This window comes from Alosa alosa, chromosome 22 (genome assembly GCF_017589495.1).
Source record: "Alosa alosa isolate M-15738 ecotype Scorff River chromosome 22, AALO_Geno_1.1, whole genome shotgun sequence".
NCBI classification, from domain to species: domain Eukaryota; kingdom Metazoa; phylum Chordata; class Actinopteri; order Clupeiformes; family Clupeidae; genus Alosa; species Alosa alosa.
Window position 1 is genome coordinate 7,287,659 of NC_063210.1, and position 20,835 is coordinate 7,308,493.

Genomic DNA, 20,835 nt, shown 5'->3' on the forward strand with positions numbered 1-20,835 from the left:
AACTTTTGACATAGCCTACTCCTACCATGGCCGTAGCTACCATTGAGGACACCGAGGTCATGTCCTCGGTATTTTCTTCAAGTTTCGTTTAAGTTATTAAGTAGGCTACGAATATCCGACGAGACAATTATCCTTGCATTAACGTACCATCACGTGACACGCCGTTGCAGATAGGCTACCTCTGACATGTCAAAACAAAAGTAGCGTCGACTCGGTTATCGTGGACTGTGCCAATAAACTAGGCTATTTAACAAACGCAACGCAGCTCACATAAACGTCAATATAAATCCATTATCCAAAATAAATTAACTTGACGGTTGGTTCATTTCTGTCAGAAGGCGTTCACCTGACCTATACAAAGGCTGCAACAAAGTTAATGTTTGGAAAGCCAGAAGAAGTTGAGCAGACAAAGAGAAGGAGGGAAGGTAAGAAAGATAATGGTCGAATACAGTACAGCTGTAATATGGCTATTGAGATGCTAACCTGTAATGAAAATGTTACGTTGAAATTCAGTGGAGATGCAGTTAGCTAACCTGCACTGAAACTGAAGCTCTATTAATGTTATATAGGATGGATAATTAATGGTGTGGTGGATATTATCACATGGCCCAAACATACTGTAACATTTTCAAATGATATACATTATTGAGATTTGTTGTTTTAAGCAATCCAACACAAGATACAGGAGAAAGAAATCAGGCAGTTGAGGATAAAGAAGAGAATAGAGGGAAATGATGAAGGGCCCTCCCAAGTGAGTGAGAAGGTAGCCTATAAGCTCTGCAGCCTATGACCCTGCAATTTATAAATGCAACATTCCCTATGCTGATGAAGAAGCAGAGCATTCCTAATTACAGATGGAGCAGGGTCCGGTCTAAATATCCAAAGCCAATTTGGGAAAAGGCTCTTGAGGTGCATCTAAAAAATGGAATTTGTGGAAAAGTGTATTGGCTCAAGTTATAAACAAACGGGGGGCCCAAAATTTCTGGCGATGTCGCTGACCTCGGTAATTTAAAAATCCTGGCTACGGCCTTGACTCCTACCCTCCCTGTATACACAAATATTAGTCAAAAATGAATCCCAGTGGCTCATTAGTGCTCACATACTAACCAGGCTAGGTGATATCTTTAGGAGAGCCGACGAGGTAAACATTTTAAAGGTGCTCTAAGCGACGCCACGCGTTTTTTAGGCTAAAACATTTCATGTCATTTACTGCAAACATCACCAAACTAACCGCTAGCTGTCTGTGTCCAGCACACTGTAAAAAAAACGCGATCTCTGTGGACAGCCTGGGCCCAGGCTCCAAAAACGGCAACAAAAACAACCTGGGCAAACCTAGCCCATAAAAACATAACACACTGTACCAGCAAATCACAAACGAAATACCGTTTAGGAGTTTCAATTGCACAGGAGCAGCACGGGAGGGACGGGGATGAAGTAGCGAGCTAGCTCTCTGTTTTGTTTGAAAGTCAATAGAAGTGACGTTACCCAGCATCACTTAGAGCACCTTTAAGGTATAAAAACAGGTGTAGGCCTACTTGCCTGGAAATGCCCATGTTTACGTTAAAACAATAATGAAAGATGTTCCAATCAAATAGAACTGTTACAAGCATGCCTAGAAAAGTACTCATGTATATGTAGCCTGTCTTGCTCCTACAACACACAGTGAAGGATGGTAAGAGTCATGAGCTCCATAACAGACCTTGCCATTGTAAATACAAATCTGGGTGCCTCTGCAAGACACTAAAACGTGGGTCATGACTGGGTTATTCAGCAGGTCAGTGATCGAAATGTATGTCCAGATCAATGCGAAAAGGTTTCTGCCATGGTTATCTCAGTTTCCGGATCTGAACTCAAAGAATGCAAGTGTGTTGAGCTCAAGAATAGAATGCACAAGAGAGGACCAACGAATCTGGATGACTCTGAGGAATGCTCTCAAACCCCCTGCTTTGTGTTCTCCAAGTTGAGATATTACAGGAGAAAACTGGTCTGTTATATAATACAGTGGCATACCTGACCTGTCAACACTACTATTTTCTCCGGGGTTCTCGCATATTTCAAGGTCATCAGCCCACCAGTTTTGTTATTTCTCCCGGAAAACTCCCGTAATTTGCATGACAATCAAACTTAATTTTAAAATCACTGATCCAGTCCTTTTTTTCTGTTAGTCTGACATTTCCTAGGTTGCCAGATTGATAAATACACTCGTCACATACACAATCATTTACATTCAATTTAAACCTTTTTGTCAGAAAACCTGGCAACCCAAAACCCAACTAAAGAAGCAGGTGCACACTGCTCAGCCAGAATCTTAAAAGCAAGCGGGCTAGTTGAATAGCCACAACTGTTGTCAAATTGTTAGGGAAGAAATATTGTGATTAACACATCACATAAACTGTTATTGAGTGTTGTTGATACACAGTTGGAAACTTGTGTCCTCGGTACATAATCTGACAGCAGCTTTGGAGGTGGTGGATACACAACTGGCATGCGTATCTGTTTCGGTAAGGCAAAAGCAAAGGCCGAAATGCAGTGTTGCAAATAGTGTATGAAACATGTTAATAATAGACTAATTAGAACATTGGTTTCATTGTAAAAAAAAAAGAAAGATATACAGTAAATGCACCATTAAATGTGGAGGGCGCTGTTGCTGCATCAGTCTCTGGTTATGTTGGGTTGTGATTTTCACAAAATCTGAACTTTTTAATATCACAGAGACTGTTATCTTGCATAGGTGACCTTCGAAACAGTAAACTTTGTTGCCAAGTTATTTCCAGGACTTTTTTTACTATTCAAATATTTATTGTTAAGTACAATCAATCTAAACAGGATAATAATACATTTAAAGTTATTTTCAAAACAAAATGTAACACCTGATGTCTGAAGTGCAACCAGTAACATGTTGGCAAATAGCACATAGCAAATTGTACTGACAGCACAGGCAACAGATACCTTACCAAGGCCTTGGTCACCTATCTGCTTAAATCATCAAGGTAATATCTAACATAGTCATAACGTAGTCATAGCCTACTCTAGGCGTCCGTATAAAAAATGCAATATAAAAAAGAATTTATTCTAATATCATACACTGTTTTTTCAAAGATTACATCTCAGATAGCCAAATAGTAAATCCAGGTTCCATCTGAATTATTTCAAAATAAGACGTGTTTTCTGGTCACCCATCAGCAATCTAGGAAGCAAAACAATGAAAAGAGAACATGAGACAAACATTTGCCATCAATATCTGCTCCCGTGTGTTACATGCATTTAATAAAGACATGCATTACTTAGTTACCCAAAATGTTATGCGTAAAACAGTAGGCATGTGCGTCTATCCTACCTTACAAAAGAGACAGTCAAAAGAGCTCCCGCCAACGGTCCGACCCAGTAAATCCAGTGATAGGTCCAGTAGTTTGCTGCTATAGCTGGACCGAAAGCTCGGGCTGGATTCATACAAGCTCCAGAAACTGCTCCTCTAAAGAAGGATGACGTATATTTTGTTATAGGCCTAGTTACAAGTGCCTCAATCAAATAAAAAAGAACATCAGAGCAGACAACTGCGTAAGCTTGTAACTATTGGGCAATTGCGTTTGCATCAGTCAGCACAACACCACAAGGAATCAACGTGACAGACGTGCTCACACGGAGAGCTATTTTAGTACAGTATAAAGTCTATGTGTCATCTAAGGTATAGGTGCACATTAGGACATTAGCCTACAACTCTATTTGAAGCTCCAGCGCCCCCTTGAGGACTTGGAAATTACTTACCCAGCGAGGATATTGGCAGTCACCGTCAGACCTATGCAGAACGGAGCGAGGGGACTCCGCGTCCTCTTATTTATAGCGCCCATGCAGACCACCAAGGTCAGGATTAAAGTCATTAACATCTCAGCGACAGTTGCCCGTCCGATGGTTGCGTTGGTCTGAACTGCGTTGAACGCGGCTCCGGTAGCAAACTGAAAACTCTCATCAGGAAATATTAACTGAAGAGAACAAGAAGATATCTCATTACCTTGGGAACAGATCATTTTTGCGATGACAAAACAGGATTAAAACTTTGGTTATGGCGCAGATTGTCAGGGATTTTACGCGATTTTAAGCTCTCTTCACTACCGCTAGCTGCCCATTCCCTGTAAAAAAAAAAACCTGCCTCAAACAAAACGAACCCCTGCGTGGAATTTCTCTGACCTAGCCTATAAGGAAGGGTGAGCTACCTCTCTGGCGTCTCGTTTGGTCCTTGGTTAAAGTGTTAGCCTGGGAATACCCATACGACCTTTCCGCAAATTTGGGATCTGCTCGGCAGGTCAGTCTGGCCAAGAGGCCATTGAAGCCCATTTCCAATGGGCACGCATACAATCGCTAATCGGCATGGAGTGCATTTTTTGGGAATTGAGTAAAGAACGGCATTTAAAACTTCGTTTAGGCCTACAAGATTGCTAAACGTTTGAAACGATTTGGTAAAAGTTTACTGTGCCAATTTAAGTTTAATTTTACTGCTAGTTACGCCCCTGATGGAAGTCATAAGTCAATGAACCTTTTCCAGACCCACTCCTAACAATTGTGAAGGTCTGGGTATTCCCAGGCTAATATAATGTAGCCTATGGGGGTTTTCTTTTTGCACAAAACCGTCTGCTAATAAATGGAAACATAAACACAAACAAACGCGACTTCCTGCGAAATCCCATACTGCGTCTATAAAAGGTTTAGTAGGTTAACCTGACCATATGTGCGACGTTTATAACAGCGAATAGTCCACCAACATTCAAACCCGACCTGAGAAATATCGACACATCTGTATCAAAACTTAAAACGTATACTTTAAAACGTACATTTGTACGTTTATGTGATTGGTGTAGTTGATGGTTGTCTCAACACAGCAGATACGTCCCGTTATAACCCAGAGAGACAATAGCCTATTTATTAATTGGCAGGTGGATATAACGGGAGACCTATGAGATAGACCTATGGCTAGATCTGCTTGAAAATTTAATCATCATTCCATAACAGTTCTCTGGAAACTTATAGATCAATGTTATGAAGGGATAAGGCCATATAAACATAAAAACATAATCTTGTTGTGTTGCTACATACGGTTAAGAAAATGTAACAGCATCTTTGAGGTCACAAATGCATGAACTTATGAAAATTCATATTGAATTGGAACCTAAAAGTAGTTTAACCATTTTGTTTACCTTAGCTAAGGCAGCTCCAATCATCCCTCCACATAGCTGAACAATGATGTAAGGTGCCAGCAGGATCACCTCCAGCCCCCCGACCAGGTAGACACTCACAGACACAGCTGGGTTGAAGTGCCCACCACTACAAAAACACATCCATTAGGGAGATGATGAGCAGGTTTGGACCTTATATCACATAATGTCAGAGACTGTACACATAAAGGGACATTATCCTGAGAGGGAAGGCACAGTTCCTGAGGTAAATAACATTATGAACAGACATCTTTAGCTAAATAAATTACACATGTCAGGGCATCACCTAACAAGTCAGTTTAAATTTAGAGCTGTCAACACCAGATTATTTATTAATATAGCACATTGCTAAGAAATGCTTAAAAACAATGTACTGTATCTACATTAAGAATAACAACACTGACATGGTAAAGTACATTGATGACATTAATGGTCGAGTAGTTTTTACAGTAGAAAGGGGGTGACAACATCTAAAAAACATGATATCATTAAACAATTTTAATAATGAAAAACAACAACAGATAAAGCCACAATCTTATACTACATGCTATATATAGTATGTACGGTACTGTAGCCGCCTGAGTTACTTCAAATCACATAAAGTTGTTCATTTAGACAGATAGATAGATAGATAGATAGATACTTTATTGATCCCCAAGGGGAAATTCAAGGAAACTGGGATAAAGAAGCAATCATGGCCAATTGTTTTTCCTACCTGATCTCCCCAAAGATAACAATGGCAATGGCGAGTGCCAGGCCATGTGCCAGCGCAGGCTGGACGCTGCCACTGATGCCTGCATTCCCAATAACAGAGCAGCAGCCTGCAAAGATGAACAGAGTTGAGCCCAGCAGCTCCGCCAGACAGGGCTGGACATAGCGCTCAAAAATGCCCACAACGTTATTCCTTCCTCTGGCCGTGTTCTCAGCCTCCGTACTGGCCATGTCAAAGCTCTCCGTCTTAGACTCGGTTACAGACATGTTGTCCTGCTGCAGGTGTTGCTGGGCTCGTGGACGAGAGTCAGACTGAGGCAGATACCGGGGGGCAGTGCTGATAAAGGTCCACCAGAGGGGGGAGGAGGGGGCAGTTTTGGATGGAGGGTAGCAGGAGTGGTCTGTTTCCATGATGTTTGACCCAAACCGTTATACACTGTTGGTCATTGCAACAGCGAGCAGTGGGGCAGCAGAGTATGAAGTGCAACAACAAGTGAGATAACTCATGAGAGATAGCTTATCGTCTTATCCAAATGACTTATTAAACAGATATGGTATCATCACATTTTATGTTACGCTCTGAGAGACAATTGAAGCAATACAGCCAACAATATTTATGACCCACAATTAACACCCTTCTGTAAGGTAAATTCCATGAGCTACATCAAAATACAAGATTACTAAACAAGTTAGAGGTTTGATGCCACACCATACTAAGACCACAGTACTCAACACAGTTCTGATATGGCTTACATATTTTTGTTTTTTTAGGCTTCCTTTCACTACTGTTGGAAGGTTCAGTCCAGTTTGCACACTGTGGAGGTTCCAACTCCATATATGACTAAAGGAGACCTTGGCAGGTCAGTATCATTTCAAGAGAAAGACTCCCCCTGCACTAGGGGAGCATCTGCCAATCAGGAAGTCTGGGTCTGTGAGGTTTACTACAGAAGGAGACTCAAACATTTCCTCTGCTGTGCCTGGCCTGTGCTCTACAATGGCCTCAATTCCTGTCGTATGCATGCAAATCCCTCCAAGCAATTGAAATGATTTTAAAGCATGCATGTTGCCACACGCAAAGTACATATGGCCACATTTGACCTCATCAATAGTATCATCCATTAGCTATAGTAGTTCATACTGAATAGTCATTATATACATTGAGAGACCTACATAGAGGATATGCTATATGTCCCTTATTAAAGCAACACCAAAGCACTTTTCCTCTGTCACACGCACGCTATTTGTTTATCCAGCACTGGCTTTGGAGATAGGGAGATAGATAGATAGATAGATAGATAGATAGATAGATAGATACTTTATTGATCCCCAAGGGGAAATTCAAGCTATAAAATAACTATGTCCACAGACTAGGTAGAGTATGTTGCATGATTTTATGAAAGTATGATGTATTGCGACATCAGAATCAAGTCAAATTTGTAGTTTCTTATGTCTCATTCCATCAAACTACAGATCCGCTACCCGATCTGGCAAACTTGCATAGTGCGGTTATGGCTGTTAGAGGGTCGCAAAGTGAATGCAGAAGTGCCGTTCACCCTGTTACGAGTTGATGAACCACTGAAATGATTTTGGAAACATTATTTTAAGGTACACAAAACTCTTTGGTGTTGCTTTAAGAGTGATTTGAGCCTGTTCCAAATAGTTTAAAATGAAACTACATTAATAAAATAATAATAATAACAACAACAATAATATATATATATATATATATATATATATATATATATATTTGTATATATATGTGTGTGTCGTTGTCTCTGTACCTGTACTCTGCACAATGACAATAAAGTTGAATCTAATCTAAATTATTATTATTATTATTATATTAATGTAGTCAATTATTGAATAACTTTAATTCCACACCCACAATACAACTCACAGAGCATATCCCCCACCTTGTCCTCACTCTGCAGGTCACCAGGGTAGTGAATTGATTCTGTCCCATGGAGCCTGGAGCTCTGCTATTTTGTTAATGCACAGACTGTCATACAGTATGAAAGGAATCAATTTACTGGCCTGGACTTGACTCTGACAGTAGACTCAACATTTGATGAATGATTGTAATGGAAATGTAAATAGTTTTAGTGTAGAAACAAGGTCACATTTTGACATCCTATAAAGACAATGAGAATGTAAAAACTTTTAAAAATCAAGTTAGAGGGGGAAGGGTGTGTGACAGCCTGTCATTTATAGCTGATAGAACAAGATGCCTTAATGCTCATAATGTCCATTATTACAACATGATTCCAGTTCAAGAATTGTTAAGAATATAATCATTACATTATGTAAGAGTAGCGTATGAATGACCACACACAACTGGAAAATCCATTGTAGACTACACTGTAGATAGTGATTACAAAACTTAAGAGTTAAGGGAGTGACTTGATCATTGTTTAGGATAACCCAGACAACGAAATATAAATGAATGCAATACAAGATATGCTTGCATTTATCTTAGTTGTATTATGAATTTTACAGACAGCATACTTTTAACATTTTTTGGGGCAGTGTTGGAAGATATCAGTAATTCCATTCATGCTTTTATCAATACTTTAATTTAGCAATGGTAGTTATTCTTAACCATATCAAAATGTATCCACAGAATAGCAATACCATGCAGTAAAATATACAAGAAAATTAGAGCATTGGACAATCAAATAATTTAAGCAACACTGGATGTCTGAAAATATATACCGGTAGTGCTTTCTAGATAACACAAACATTACAAATAAATAACATTATAAAAACACGTGCCTGAAATTGTCTCAAAATGAGTTAGTAATGATGATTGCTTTAATCTGAGATATGGTTGGATCCAATCTCATTCAACATGAAAATAACACCAAAATTCATGGGTGTGGAAGACAAAAGCCACATAAAAAAAGACAACAAAGAAGATGAAGAAAACGAGTGAACTGCTGATGTGGTGGTTTCCATGGCATCGCCGGATTGAGAGGAAACCCATTGTTCAGATGACCTCACACTTCATCCCATCCAGCATGGGTGTGTGGCACTTTGAGACATCTACAAGGCCGCCGGTCATCAGAACGCAACCTGGGAGAGCCCTGGCAGAAAAAGCGAAGGGTCACATCTGAATAAGTAATTGGCAATAAGGAAACGGATGGCCACACTGTGACGCCATCAGAACAATAGTTCAAACACAGTGCAGATTGTTAGATGGCTTTGCTGGTCAGCCCTTGGTAGCGCATTTAACACACAGTTTCCACTTGCCAGGCATTAATTACATAAGGCAGTGCAGGCTGCCAGCATTCTGTCATTGGGCCTGAGCCTCACCTAGCCTGAGCTTGTCCTTGGACGCCCAGCAGATGCAGTAGTGTTGAAGAAGCTGCTGGAGCAGTTCCCTCTCGTCCAAAAACTCCAGACGCTCGATTCTACACATGCAAATATGTATACAAAATTATAAAACACACAATGGCACCTTCATATGTAACCACAAAGCAAAGATGTAGAACAAAACTGTTATGCACAATGATAAAGGATGAAAATGTGAAGAAAGAAAACTATAGTCTTCAAGATGCTGTGACAGAATATTTGTCCATTGGTTGGCCTTTTGACCGGTACTCTCTGCTGTACCTGGCTATGTCGTCCTGTGGCAAAAGGCTGTAGACCGTCATCATATCCAGAGCGTCAGCGTTCTCCCATCCATTTGACAGAAAGCGGTCCTTCTGCAAAAGGGCACATTCATGCCAATAACAAAAATTTAATAACATTCAATGGAAAAGGGACTGTTTGGAAAGACGCACAAAACACACAAAAAAGCACTAGTTATCATATTCACCAGTCATCTATTATTAAAAAAACCCCTCAAAGACTAAATAGAAAATGTAACTCTTGGAAAGATCTGATGGATGGAGAGATATGTGAGCGATTCCAGTTCAGCAGTGTGGAAAACCAACTGAGTACACAATTACAGGATGCGTCAGACGGACCCCCGACCCCCAATCCCCCAGAGCCTTGCGTGAGACTCTATGCAGGTGCTGCAAACACAGAGAATAGACTCCACTCGGCTCTTTCACAATCATAAAGTCACACGAAACTCCTCTTCAGAAACGGTGAAAGTCCAGGTTCAGTTTCCACTGCGGTGAGCTTTGCAAGGACAAATATTGCCATTACGCAGTGTAGATGGACACAGAAAATGCAGTGTCAAAACCTGATGTAAATTTCATTTGACACCACAGCGTAATTTCAGTGTAGTTTCACTGTAGTCACAGCAGTATAAGGCCACTCTTTCTCTTCACAGTGAGTTCCAAAAATAAATTCTACGAGTTCTTCTATGTTTAAATATCAACACAAAACACTGAGAAACTCAATATCTAGAGGGAGTCACCAAACACTGCCTGTTTCGCTATCAGCTGTAATGGCTTCAGTTCTTTGGTAAAATATGTGCTTAAAAAGACTTTAAAGGCTGAGAACATACACATGAAATGCACATTAAAAGTCCATTGGGTGACACTGAAATACAAAACATGGGCAAGGATTTGATAACATTCCTGGTCGGCGTTTAGGTTTTCATCTGCCTACAGGTGGGTATCTCACCTGTGAGTCCAGAGACTGGCACACCTCAACTCCAGCAAGAGTGCACTGGCGCCTCAGCAGGTTCTCAACCATCACCTGGCCAAAGCGGTCGGCCATATTCACCTAAACAGAGCGGTGAGTTTAGCATCACATCAACCAGACAGCAACATATTTGTTACATTGAAGCGTTTTGGGTTGCACCCGTTATATAGGAAATGTGCTATATACAGTTGCACTCATGAGTTTACATACCCTGTACACACATGCTAAAGTTGACTAATAGAGGAATAAAAAAAATCCTCTTTTGGAAACAGGAAAAATCCAACCTTTAAGGACACCAATTGCAATTAAAATAGCCCAATATCATCACATACCCTTCACCATATCTCACAATTGGCATAAGGTACTTTCCATAAGATCATCTCTCAATGCAAATCAAACCAGCTATTAGGCTAACTGAGATAAAACCATGCCAATCTCTAGGTATGGTGAAGGGTATGTGATGATGTGGGGCTATTTTAATTCCAAGGGAACTTTATGAGGATGCATAGTAGATAGATAGATACTTTATTGATCCCCAGGGGGAAATTCAAGGTCTCAGTAGCAATTAGTGGTATTCTGGATCCATGAAATAACTGGCCTTTAAAAAAAAAAAAAAATCCCCCTATTGGAATTTAACACAGGGGTATGTATAAATATGAGCCCCTGTATTTTAAGGAAGAACATTTATTTATTTATTTATGATACATTATTCATTCACAAAGAAAATTGGTGGCCTTAAAGGCTGGAGTTTTCATCATTTGTTAATTGAGGCATTAAGATTAATTTCCAAAAGATGACTTGTTATTCCTTCTTTTTAGTCAACTTTATGTAAACTTATGAGTGCAACTGTAAATAACATACTTACTTAACACCATTGTAATATCAGATATATAGTTTTGCACACATTCTCCTGACTTGATCAGGCACATTTTATACACAAACACCTTTCGTGGCGACAACATTTTTCTATTGAAAGACAAAAAATGTTTCAACAGATTCTAGCACAGGACATGAGGATTGTTCTGACCTGTTCGTAGTTGACGAACATGGCTGTGTGGAATGTGTCTGCCACCCAGTGCACCAGCTTGTTGGAGTGCTGAGGAGTCATGTACACCAGCACACACTCCGACAGGAACAGTGTAGGTAATCTGCAGGAGACAGGTGAAGAGGAGGACATGTATATAACATCAAGAGAAGACAGTAACATGACACAGTACCTCCTCAACATACTGAGCAATCCAATAGACAATTTTAATGGCAGGATATTCTTCACATATGCGTGCACATGCACACATGCACACACGCGCACACACACGCGCACACACACACACAAAACAGAGAGCTTTTTTGAGACCTTTGAGTGATTGAATTCTATTCATAACATGACATCATGATATATCAACCTCGAGTTTCATGAAGTCTATGACCTGCCCTACACTCCCCAAAGTTACATAGTGCAATCCCATGCCTTTTGAGCACACAGTGGAATTCACAGAGCAATGCAATCTACAGTATACTGACTATAAGGCAGTGTACCATTAAAATGATTTTGTAGCTGTTACTGTAAAATTCAGACCAATTATCATCCAAAAATGGACCAAAAAATACCAAACTTTAACTGAGTAACTACTGAACTCTCCATAATGTGTTCTGTTTACCTAATCAGTTTTCAACATACTTATTTGTGTCTGTAGTAGAATATACAGATAAACAGTTAGTACAGCGCAAAATTAATAAAAAAAAAAAAGTCTTTAAGAGTTTATTACTGGAGCTTTGCATCAGCAATTAACAGGGCGTATGCCATGGTGTAATGCTATCTTTTGCATCTAGAAATTCAATGGGGTTAATAATCTCCACACTCCTATTAGGTCAATAAATACCACAGGCCATATAAGATAAATCTTATATTTGAAGGTCAAACAGTTCATAGTCTCATTTTCCCATGTGTACTGTATCTCCCCTGGTTTAGATGTACACGTACACTGAACATGTACACAACAACGTGCAAAGGTAAATACCCGGCACCTGAAACAAAGCTTGGAAAACGGACTGGTCCTCACAGGAAGCATCGAAACAAAACATGCATGTGGCCTCTTCCTAGTCTCATCAGGGCATATGAAAGGCAACGTCTGACGCACAAGAGCTAACTTCACAGCATTCCCACAAGATTCATTGTCGTCAGCGGGAACTGATCATCAAACAATGAGCAGAGCCATATCATAAATGGAAACCTGGCACACATTTGAAATCCGCCTGCCAAGCCCACCATCCATAGCACATCCTGCATCCTGAATGGCCAGTAGGCTGTACCCTGGTTATTCTAGATATACAAATCATCCACTAGATGCAACTGGACAAAAGCTACTGTGGGAGCAATATTTAACACTTTTGATTATGAAGAGAAACTATTTTATTTAAGGTGTCCAACTGACACAACATACTTTGAAACATTGGAGACTGCACGTGTTATCGAGCTACACATTTTTATGGGGTGATATGAACTTGAAAAAAAAGACAAACAATGTTGATGTAGTCTGAGGATGTTGTGATACTGCTGCCCACAATTCCCAAATATTCCAATTAGGTGCGCTACTATGTATGTGGACTCAAGGAGACCCAAAGAGATAAGGCAATGCTGTCTTTGAAAAATCTCATGATTTACTAGCATGGCTGATGAAAAAAGTGAAATAAAAAATCAATACTTAACATCACTACATGTCTGTCTGCTTTGATGTAATGTATCAGTAGTGGCATATGAAACAGAAACTTGCTAAACATAACTAGCTGCAATATTGAGCAAAGCGGTCAGCATAACTAGCTGCAATATTGAGCAAAGCGGTCAGCATAATTAGCTGCAATATTGAGCAACAGCCAAAGAGAGATCCAATGATGCAGCTCCACAGCTTTTTGGAGGCAGAGTACAAATCTCAACAAAATGCCTTGTAGGGTAACCTGGCTTGGTGTCGCTTCCCTACCCCATTGTGACACATAAAATGTGGCTTTTTACACATACATGGGCATTACCAGCAATTGTTTTAATAGTCATCCCTGGAAATTGACCTTGCACTCAGCAAAACCACATTATCACACATGAAACAGGAACCGAATATGAAATGTCTGCTAAAGTCAATATCCATATCATGCCAAACTGCTGGAAAAAAAAGGCTGGATATTCAAAAGAGGAAGCTTTTATGTTTCCTACTACCTTGCACACTACCTTTTCCAAATAACCTTCCAATGCCGGTAAACGATTATTAAGACCTAACAGTAAATGTAATGGGTGTGTGAGTGTTATTCAAAGCCACAATCTTCATCATCGTTAATGCAATTATCTCCTTTTTTCTACTACTCTATTTGGATGTTGGGTTGAACTTACTCAGCATTCATTTGAAATTTCTTCAGCTTCTCCTCTAGGTTTGGAAGGTCCCTTAGATCGGTGCCGATGATGCAATATCTGTCAGAGTCCAGGCTGTGGCCATCTATAAGAGCACATCAAGCATAAAATACTGTTGTGTGAAGGGCTCATTATGAGTAACGCATGGCCCTTGCAATATCAAGTCTGAAGAGCTGAAGTTATTTACCAAACAGAAGAGAGTCAGTTGAGTGAGTCTCAATAAGAGGTTTGGATAAAGGTGGTTTAGTCCTGGGAAGAAAACAGATAGAATGAATAGATTCTAATATACAAAAATGATGCTTTCCTACCTATTTTTAAGGTTACTGTGGAGGTCAGAAGTTAAAGCAACACCAAAGAGTTTTTGTACCTTAAAATAATGTTTACAAAATTGTTTCAGTGGTTCATCAACTTGTAACAGGGTGAACGACACTTCTGCATATGCTTCGCGGCCCTGTATCGGCTACAACCGCACGTTGTAAGTTTGCCAGATTGGGTAGCGGATCTGTAGTTTGATGGAATGATACATAAGAAACTACAAATTTGACTTGCTTCTGATGTCGCAATACATCATACTTTCATAAAATCATGCAACATACTCTACCGTGTCTTTGGACATTGTTATTTGCAAAGCCGGTACATGATAAACAAATAGTGTGCATGCGACAGAGGAAAAGTGCTTTAGTGTTGCTTTAACAGACAATGCATAGTTAGTATACTAACAATAATAATAACTAATAGCATACTTAGTCACTGAAATAGCAAAAAACAAATGCATTTATTTCTATAGACTTCATAGGTTCTTCTTAAGCTAGTTATATTATGTACTGTATGGAGATGGAATACACTGCCTATACCAAGAAAATAAAGATGGCAGAAAATGGTCATGTTTACATACAGTTTTTATGATCATGTTTGTCCAAACGAAATAAGGAAATCATCTATCAGCACATACAGTTATTCCACACAGTATGTCTTAAAGGACCTTTGTTCAAATGTAATTGTAGGAAATAGGAATCAATAGGAAAAACTGTTAATTGCAAGACAAAATAAAACTCTGCTGATTATAATTTTGTGCATGATTACCACGCTACATGCTTTTTAATGCTATTCTTTCTGCCAAAGAATAATTTCTTATGAACCGTACATTACATGAATGCATGTGTTGCCCCCTACAGGTAGATAGAAACTATCCCATGACAATCTGGAAGTGTAGTTGCTGTACCTTATAAAATAAAGGTTAAATGAAACATTTCACACACTGTTTAAGACCATATAGCATACCAGAAATATAACAGCTTAAAACTTACTTGATGTTGTGTATTTTCCTAGCTACAATCATTGGGAAATCAACTTCAAAATACTTTTTTGGCATCATGTTCATACCCTTAGGAAACAAACAGACACACAAAGACAACAACACAGGAATGAGCAGGAATAAATAAGCAGAACAATCTTACAGTTAGTACAGCGGCTAAGGTCAGATTTTTACCTGAATCGTTCAGTTTTTGCAGAAAGCACGAAACTTGGTACAGGTATAGTGCTACCCCTAGTGATCAAAAATTGAAATGGACCCCAACACATAGCGCCCCCTAATGGCCTCTATCTTGACTTCAAATATGGCCACCAAAATATGCCCTTTTTTCTACATTTATAATGCTATGCTGCTTTTAACACATAATACGACATGTCTACAGCCATCTTTCAGCATTATGAAATACATAAGGAGACAATCATGCATAATTAAAATGGCAGACATGTTAGATTTTAAGGAAGTAGCCATACATTCTAACACAGTCAAAAACTGGGGTGCGTTTGGGCTATGTGTGAAGTTCTCACTGTGTGATTAAACCCTGCACTTGCCTGGGCTCAATCCTTATGATTTGCCCCCTAGAGGCTGGCATGCTAGCAAGGAGGCTAAAACCCTTGGATGCTAGCGTCTGTCAAGTCTCTTACAGAAACATATGCTGCCTTTTGGGAAATTAGCTATTTTGTCTTCTATCCTAGAGTTAGATAAATTAGTACATACACCCAGTCATAGTTAGATAAATTAGTACATAACCCAGTCAAACACATCCTACTGTTAGCCTAATTCAATTGAGGTGGGTGGGGCCAATTCGCATATGCTAAAGTTTCTTTTAAGGCTTATAGTGATTGTTTGAAAAGGTCTATTTTGTTTTATTGTAGTTTAATATTTTGCATCCCATAAAATGATTATGCCTGTCAATGAAGCTAATTTAAATATGTAATACCTTATGAGTTTAGCTCCCTCCTGACACATTAGGGCTCATGCTAGTCAGTGAACCAGCACTTTTAGGACACTTGCTAGTGCGTTCAGCGCCAAGTCTGGTGGAAACACTAAAAGCTCAAGACAGGTAAAGTTGAGTATCGTCCGCATAGCAGTGATAATCAAATTCATGGGAGCTAAATGGTCTCACCCAAGGAAGTGTGTAAATAGAGAAAAGTAGGGGCCCTAATACTGATCCCTGATGCACACCTGTGGTGAGGTCATGTGCCCTTTAAGGTAGGATTTAAACCAGTCAAGGGCTTTCCTAGACATTCCAGTTCAGATAGTGTAGAAAGGAGAATGTCATGGTTAACAGTATCAAAGGTTGCAGATAAGTCTAGTAGAATGAATAGTAATGACTTAGCAACTTAGATGAGGACTTAGCTACTGTCAATGCTTCGGTCACAGACAGAAAAGCAGTTTCAGTAGAATGACTCTTGAAAAAAGACTGCATAGGGTCTAGCAGGTTGTTCTGATATAGTAAGTCCAAGACTTGCTTGAAGACCATTTTCTCAAAAAACTTTGACAAGAAAGGAAGAAGGGAGATAGGTCTGTAAAAACAGGAATGTTAGAGGTGGTGGCAAATGATACATTTTCCATCTTTATCCTCCTTGACTGATTTTTCACTAGTTTCACATTTGGCTAGGGTCAGTGTCACTACTGGTAGCATGAGCCAGTACCTGGAGCCTACAAACGTTGCACAGGTAGTCCAACTCCTCCAGAATGGCACACCAATACGTTCCATTGCCAGAAGGATTGCTGTGTCTCCCAGCACAGTCTCAAGAGCATGTAGGAGATTCCAGGAGACAGTTGCTCAAGGAGAGCTGGGCAGGATGGTAGAGGGTCCTTAACCCAGCAGCAGGACCAGTACCTGCTCCTTTGTGCAACAACAAACAGTAGGAGCCCTGCCAGAGCCCTACAAAATGACCTCCTCCAGGCCGCTGGTGTGAATGTCTCTGACCACACTGTCAGACTTCATGAAGGTGGCCTGAGGGCCCGATGGCTTCTGGAAGGACCTATGCTCACTGCCCAGCAGCTCAATTGGCATCTGCCATAGATTACAAAATTGGCAGGTTCGCCATTGACACCCTGTGCTTTTCACAAATGAGACCAGGTTCACCCTGAGCACATGTGACGTTTAAAGATGTCTTGGAGAATGTAATGCTGCCTGCAACATCATTCAGCATGACTGGTTTGGTGGTGGGCCAGTGATGGTCTGGGGAGGGATATCCTTGGAAGGACGCACACACCTCTACGGGCAAGACAACTGCACCCTCACTACTCTTAGGCATCAGGATGAAAACTTCAGACCTATTGTCTGACCCTGTATTGGTGCAGTGGACACTGGGTTCCTCCTGGTGCACAACAATGGCTGGACACATGTAGCGAGAATGTGCAGGCAGTTCCTGGAGGATGAAGGCATTGATACCATTGACTGTCCCCCCCACACTCCCCTGACTTAAATCCGATTGAACACCTCTGGGACATTATATTTTGGTCCATCCAACACCGCCAGGTTGCACCACCGACTGTCAAGGAGCTCAGTGATGGCCATGTCCACATCTGGGAGCAGATTCCCCAGGACACCATCTGCCATTTCATTAGGAGCATGCCCCGATGCCATCAAGCATGTCGGGGCCATACGAACTACTGAGTACCATCATGAGTTGCTGCGCTGAAATTCAAGCAAAATGGACTAGCTTGCCGTGTCATTTTTTCCACTTAGATTTTCGGGGGGTCTTTGAATTCAGTCCTCTGTGGATTGATCATTTTCATTCCCAAATAACAAAGTGGCATCCTTTTGTTCCTAACATATCACCCAGTCCATATCAGTTTGAATCCTACCTCACAGGATGCTCGTTTAACGTATCATGGCTTGGACATCTGTCCGCACCTCACCATCCCACCACAGGGGTCCCCCAGGGCTCAATACTATAAAGCTTTATTTGTATAAATACTGGGCCCCCCTTCTCTTTGCTATGCACACCACTTCTTTGGGACAGATTATACATTCGCACAGCTTCTCATACCACTGCTATGCAGATGACACATAGCTTTATCTGTTCTTTCCACCTGATGACCCCTTGGTCTCGACACGGACCTCGGATTGCCTCTCAGACATATCTTCATGGATGAAGGCACACCACCTCCAGCTAAACCTCTCAAAAAACAAACTGCTGGTCCTCCCAGCTAAACCTACTGCTCCCACCTACTCGAATGCCCTCATACAGGCATTATATGCTCCCCCCCGACCGTTGCGCTCTTCAGACCAACATCGTCTAGCTCTGCCACCGGTACGCTCAGGTCAATCCAAACTTTTTCCATCTGTTGTTCCTCGTTGGTAGAACGCACTACCAGTTCCTACTAGAGCAGGGACATCCCTCTCCATCTTCAAAAAACTCCTGAAGACCCAGCTCTTCAGAGAATATCTTCTCTCGTAGCACTACTTACAACTAGCTAATTCTAGCACTTACCACCTGACTTGACTGTATAAAAACAATACTCACTTATGCACTCTTCCCTATTGTACTCTACCTTTTTGAATTGTTTTAAATTGTTCTAGAATTGTTGAGCAACAATTGATGCCTTGTATATTATTGAGGTTGTCATGTGATAAAATGACTGTTCAAACTTTTAAATTGTTTTTGAATTATATTTCTATGATTAATAACAATAGAGATGGTCTATATTTTCACATTTGGTATCCTCCATATTGGATTTCAAAATGGCCAACATCAAGTTTGTTTGGAAATCATGTCAATAGCTTCCTTGACCCTAACAATTGAGTGTTAGAACTTAAAATACTTTTCTAATCTTGTTTAATTTTGAAGTTGTATCAACAATTCTATTAAGAATGGTAGCCATATTTGAATTCAAAATGGTGGCCACTAGGGGGCGCTATGTGTTGGGGTCCATTTCAATTTTTGATCACTAGGGGTAGTAGTATAACTGTGCCAAGTTTCATGCTTTCTGCAAAAACTGAACGATTCCGGTGCTTAGCCGCTGTACTAAGTATTCTTATTTTTTGTATTTCCATTTGCAGTGAAAAGCAGCTAAATCCTATACAATTACAGTCATAACATTTCATTTGGTTCTATTGATGCCAGCACACCATCTCAAATCTGATATTCTTCAAACCTCCCATTGCTCAACCCATCCATGTTCATTACCTTTAATCTCCAGAAGGTGGTGTCTAGCCCTGCACCAAGATTCACCACCTGACAGTTGCAATCGGTTTTCCTGAGAAAAGCATCCAGCAGGTGGTTCATTCCATGAACTCGGGCATAATAACCTAGAAAAGACGTATTTGGGACATATAAACACAGAGACTGACAAGGGCGCTAAACTCTTCTATCACTCTCTCTCTCTTACAAACAGATGTCTTGTATAATAAGCATGGTTGGATGGAGTATAAGGTAATCAAAATGATATCTGTTTCAATGCTGCTGCAAATGAACCACATGTAAGACAATACTTGCCTCTGTTGATCTCAGGGGCTTTTCGTTCGCCTGTCGTCCTCACAAAATACTGGATATAAGGATCTGACCAGTAGCCTCTACTAGTTGCAAATCTGAAAGCCATAATAAAGGACCATACAGGAACTCGCTCAGAAAGTAGATAAGGCGAGTTGACACATTGCGTGCATATGTCACTGCAAATAACAAGACTGCTGTTGTGGAAACATTTCTTGTTTTTGCAGGTGTCAGATATGACGTCCTAACATCATCCTGTGCTGTAAGCAACAATAACCAAGTACGAAATTGAGTAACGGTCATGGAAACACGCTCATTTTGAGTGTTGCAAATCAGGTAACGTTAATTAACGTTATAGCTCGAGCAATATATCTGTGCTACCTTTTACATGTTGATGCGTCATCGCAAGTTGTCCGAACTGCTTCATCTGCAGTGTCGGAATCTGTGAAAGGTTGCCGAGATGCCATGTGCTCATGCGGTGTAAGTCTTGAGTAAATTTGCAGAAAATGTTAACGTTTCAGATCGCTAAAATACTTATCGTTACATATCGTATAATGTTAGCTAGCTCTGCAACTCACTCTGTGACCAGCAGTTAGCCGCTGTCTGAGATGCAACGGTATCAAACTCTGGACTGACTCACATCAATAAAGTGCAATATTTTATTTCATTTATCAAAAAAGATTTAAAAACAAGAGAAGCATTCTTGAACAGACACAAATAAAAACGAATCAAGAACTTATCAACCCTACTGCAAGCTGCACATCACATGTACACATCCGCTTCCTGTGACTTCCCACAATGCAAAGCATGTGGCCGTGGCCGTGTTCTTAAAGTCAGCGTGAGAAAAAACATTGCCTTTAAAGTGAGAGGCTTTAAATAGCACATGGGTACAGTCTATATAGCCATACACCGTGCTTAGGCGACGACAGCATGTCTTTGTGTATAAACACATTAGACAAACGACATCTCATAAGAAAATCACGGTTTTTTCACTGTTGAGTTGGACCATAGACTACAGTCTATGAGTTGGACTAATATGGCTTGTTCTGATCATGACTGCCGACTAACTTAGTGGTCGCTGATACAGCACAAACAATATCTGAACCTTAGATTATAGATCTGGACACTCAGAAAGCAAATCACGAACGGAGAATTATTTTTTTACAGGTT

General features: G+C 40.3%; 2 protein-coding genes and 1 long non-coding RNA gene across 4 annotated transcripts; 1 reads left to right on the forward strand and 2 right to left on the reverse strand.

The window, feature by feature from the left end:
* Positions 1-346: 346 nt before the first annotated feature.
* Positions 347-6,772, forward strand: LOC125287479. Its single transcript, XR_007192369.1, has 3 exons — positions 347-425; positions 5,195-5,276; positions 6,690-6,772. It is a non-coding gene; the product is annotated as an uncharacterized LOC125287479 (long non-coding RNA).
* Positions 2,763-6,677, reverse strand: aqp8a.1 (aquaporin 8a, tandem duplicate 1). The gene is made up of 5 exons (XM_048233337.1): positions 5,923-6,677; positions 5,190-5,316; positions 3,766-3,980; positions 3,338-3,472; positions 2,763-3,187 (listed from the first exon to the last, which is right to left on the reverse strand). The coding sequence occupies exons 1-5, from the start codon at positions 6,327-6,329 to the stop codon at positions 3,145-3,147; spliced, it is 927 nt and encodes a 308-aa protein (XP_048089294.1). The 5' UTR covers positions 6,330-6,677; the 3' UTR covers positions 2,763-3,144.
* A 1,020-nt stretch (positions 6,773-7,792) lies between the features above and the next one.
* On the reverse strand, positions 7,793-20,808 carry lcmt1 (leucine carboxyl methyltransferase 1). 2 transcript variants are annotated; one of them, XM_048232623.1, is made up of 12 exons: positions 20,415-20,808; positions 20,047-20,151; positions 19,672-19,763; positions 19,363-19,484; positions 15,216-15,292; positions 14,096-14,157; positions 13,891-13,993; positions 11,542-11,662; positions 10,494-10,595; positions 9,531-9,622; positions 9,231-9,328; positions 7,793-9,001 (listed from the first exon to the last, which is right to left on the reverse strand). In XM_048232623.1, exons 1-12 carry the CDS (start codon positions 20,615-20,617, stop codon positions 8,979-8,981), a joined length of 1,200 nt encoding a protein of 399 aa, XP_048088580.1. In that variant the 5' UTR covers positions 20,618-20,808; the 3' UTR covers positions 7,793-8,978. The 2 variants fall into 2 exon arrangements, with proteins under 2 accessions (XP_048088580.1, XP_048088581.1); XM_048232624.1 differs by having other exon boundaries at positions 20,244-20,808.
* Between the last annotated feature and the right edge of the window lie 27 nt (positions 20,809-20,835).

Coding starts and splice junctions, on each gene's coding strand:
- lcmt1 (XM_048232623.1), bottom strand. CDS start 20,617: ATGTGTTTATACACAAAGACATGCTGTCGTCGCCTAAGCACGGTGTAT. Junction 13,994..14,095: donor AACTGACTCTCTTCTGTTTG/GTAAATAACTTC, acceptor GTGCTCTTATAG/ATGGCCACAGCCTGGACTCT. Junction 11,663..13,890: donor AAATTTCAAATGAATGCTGA/GTAAGTTCAACC, acceptor TGTCTCCTGCAG/ATTACCTACACTGTTCCTGT.
- aqp8a.1 (XM_048233337.1), bottom strand. CDS start 6,329: ATGGAAACAGACCACTCCTGCTACCCTCCATCCAAAACTGCCCCCTCC. Junction 3,981..5,189: donor TTGGAGCTGCCTTAGCTAAG/GTAAACAAAATG, acceptor TGTTCTCTTCAG/TTAATATTTCCTGATGAGAG. Junction 3,188..3,337: donor TTGACTGTCTCTTTTGTAAG/GTAGGATAGACG, acceptor TTTGCTTCCTAG/ATTGCTGATGGGTGACCAGA.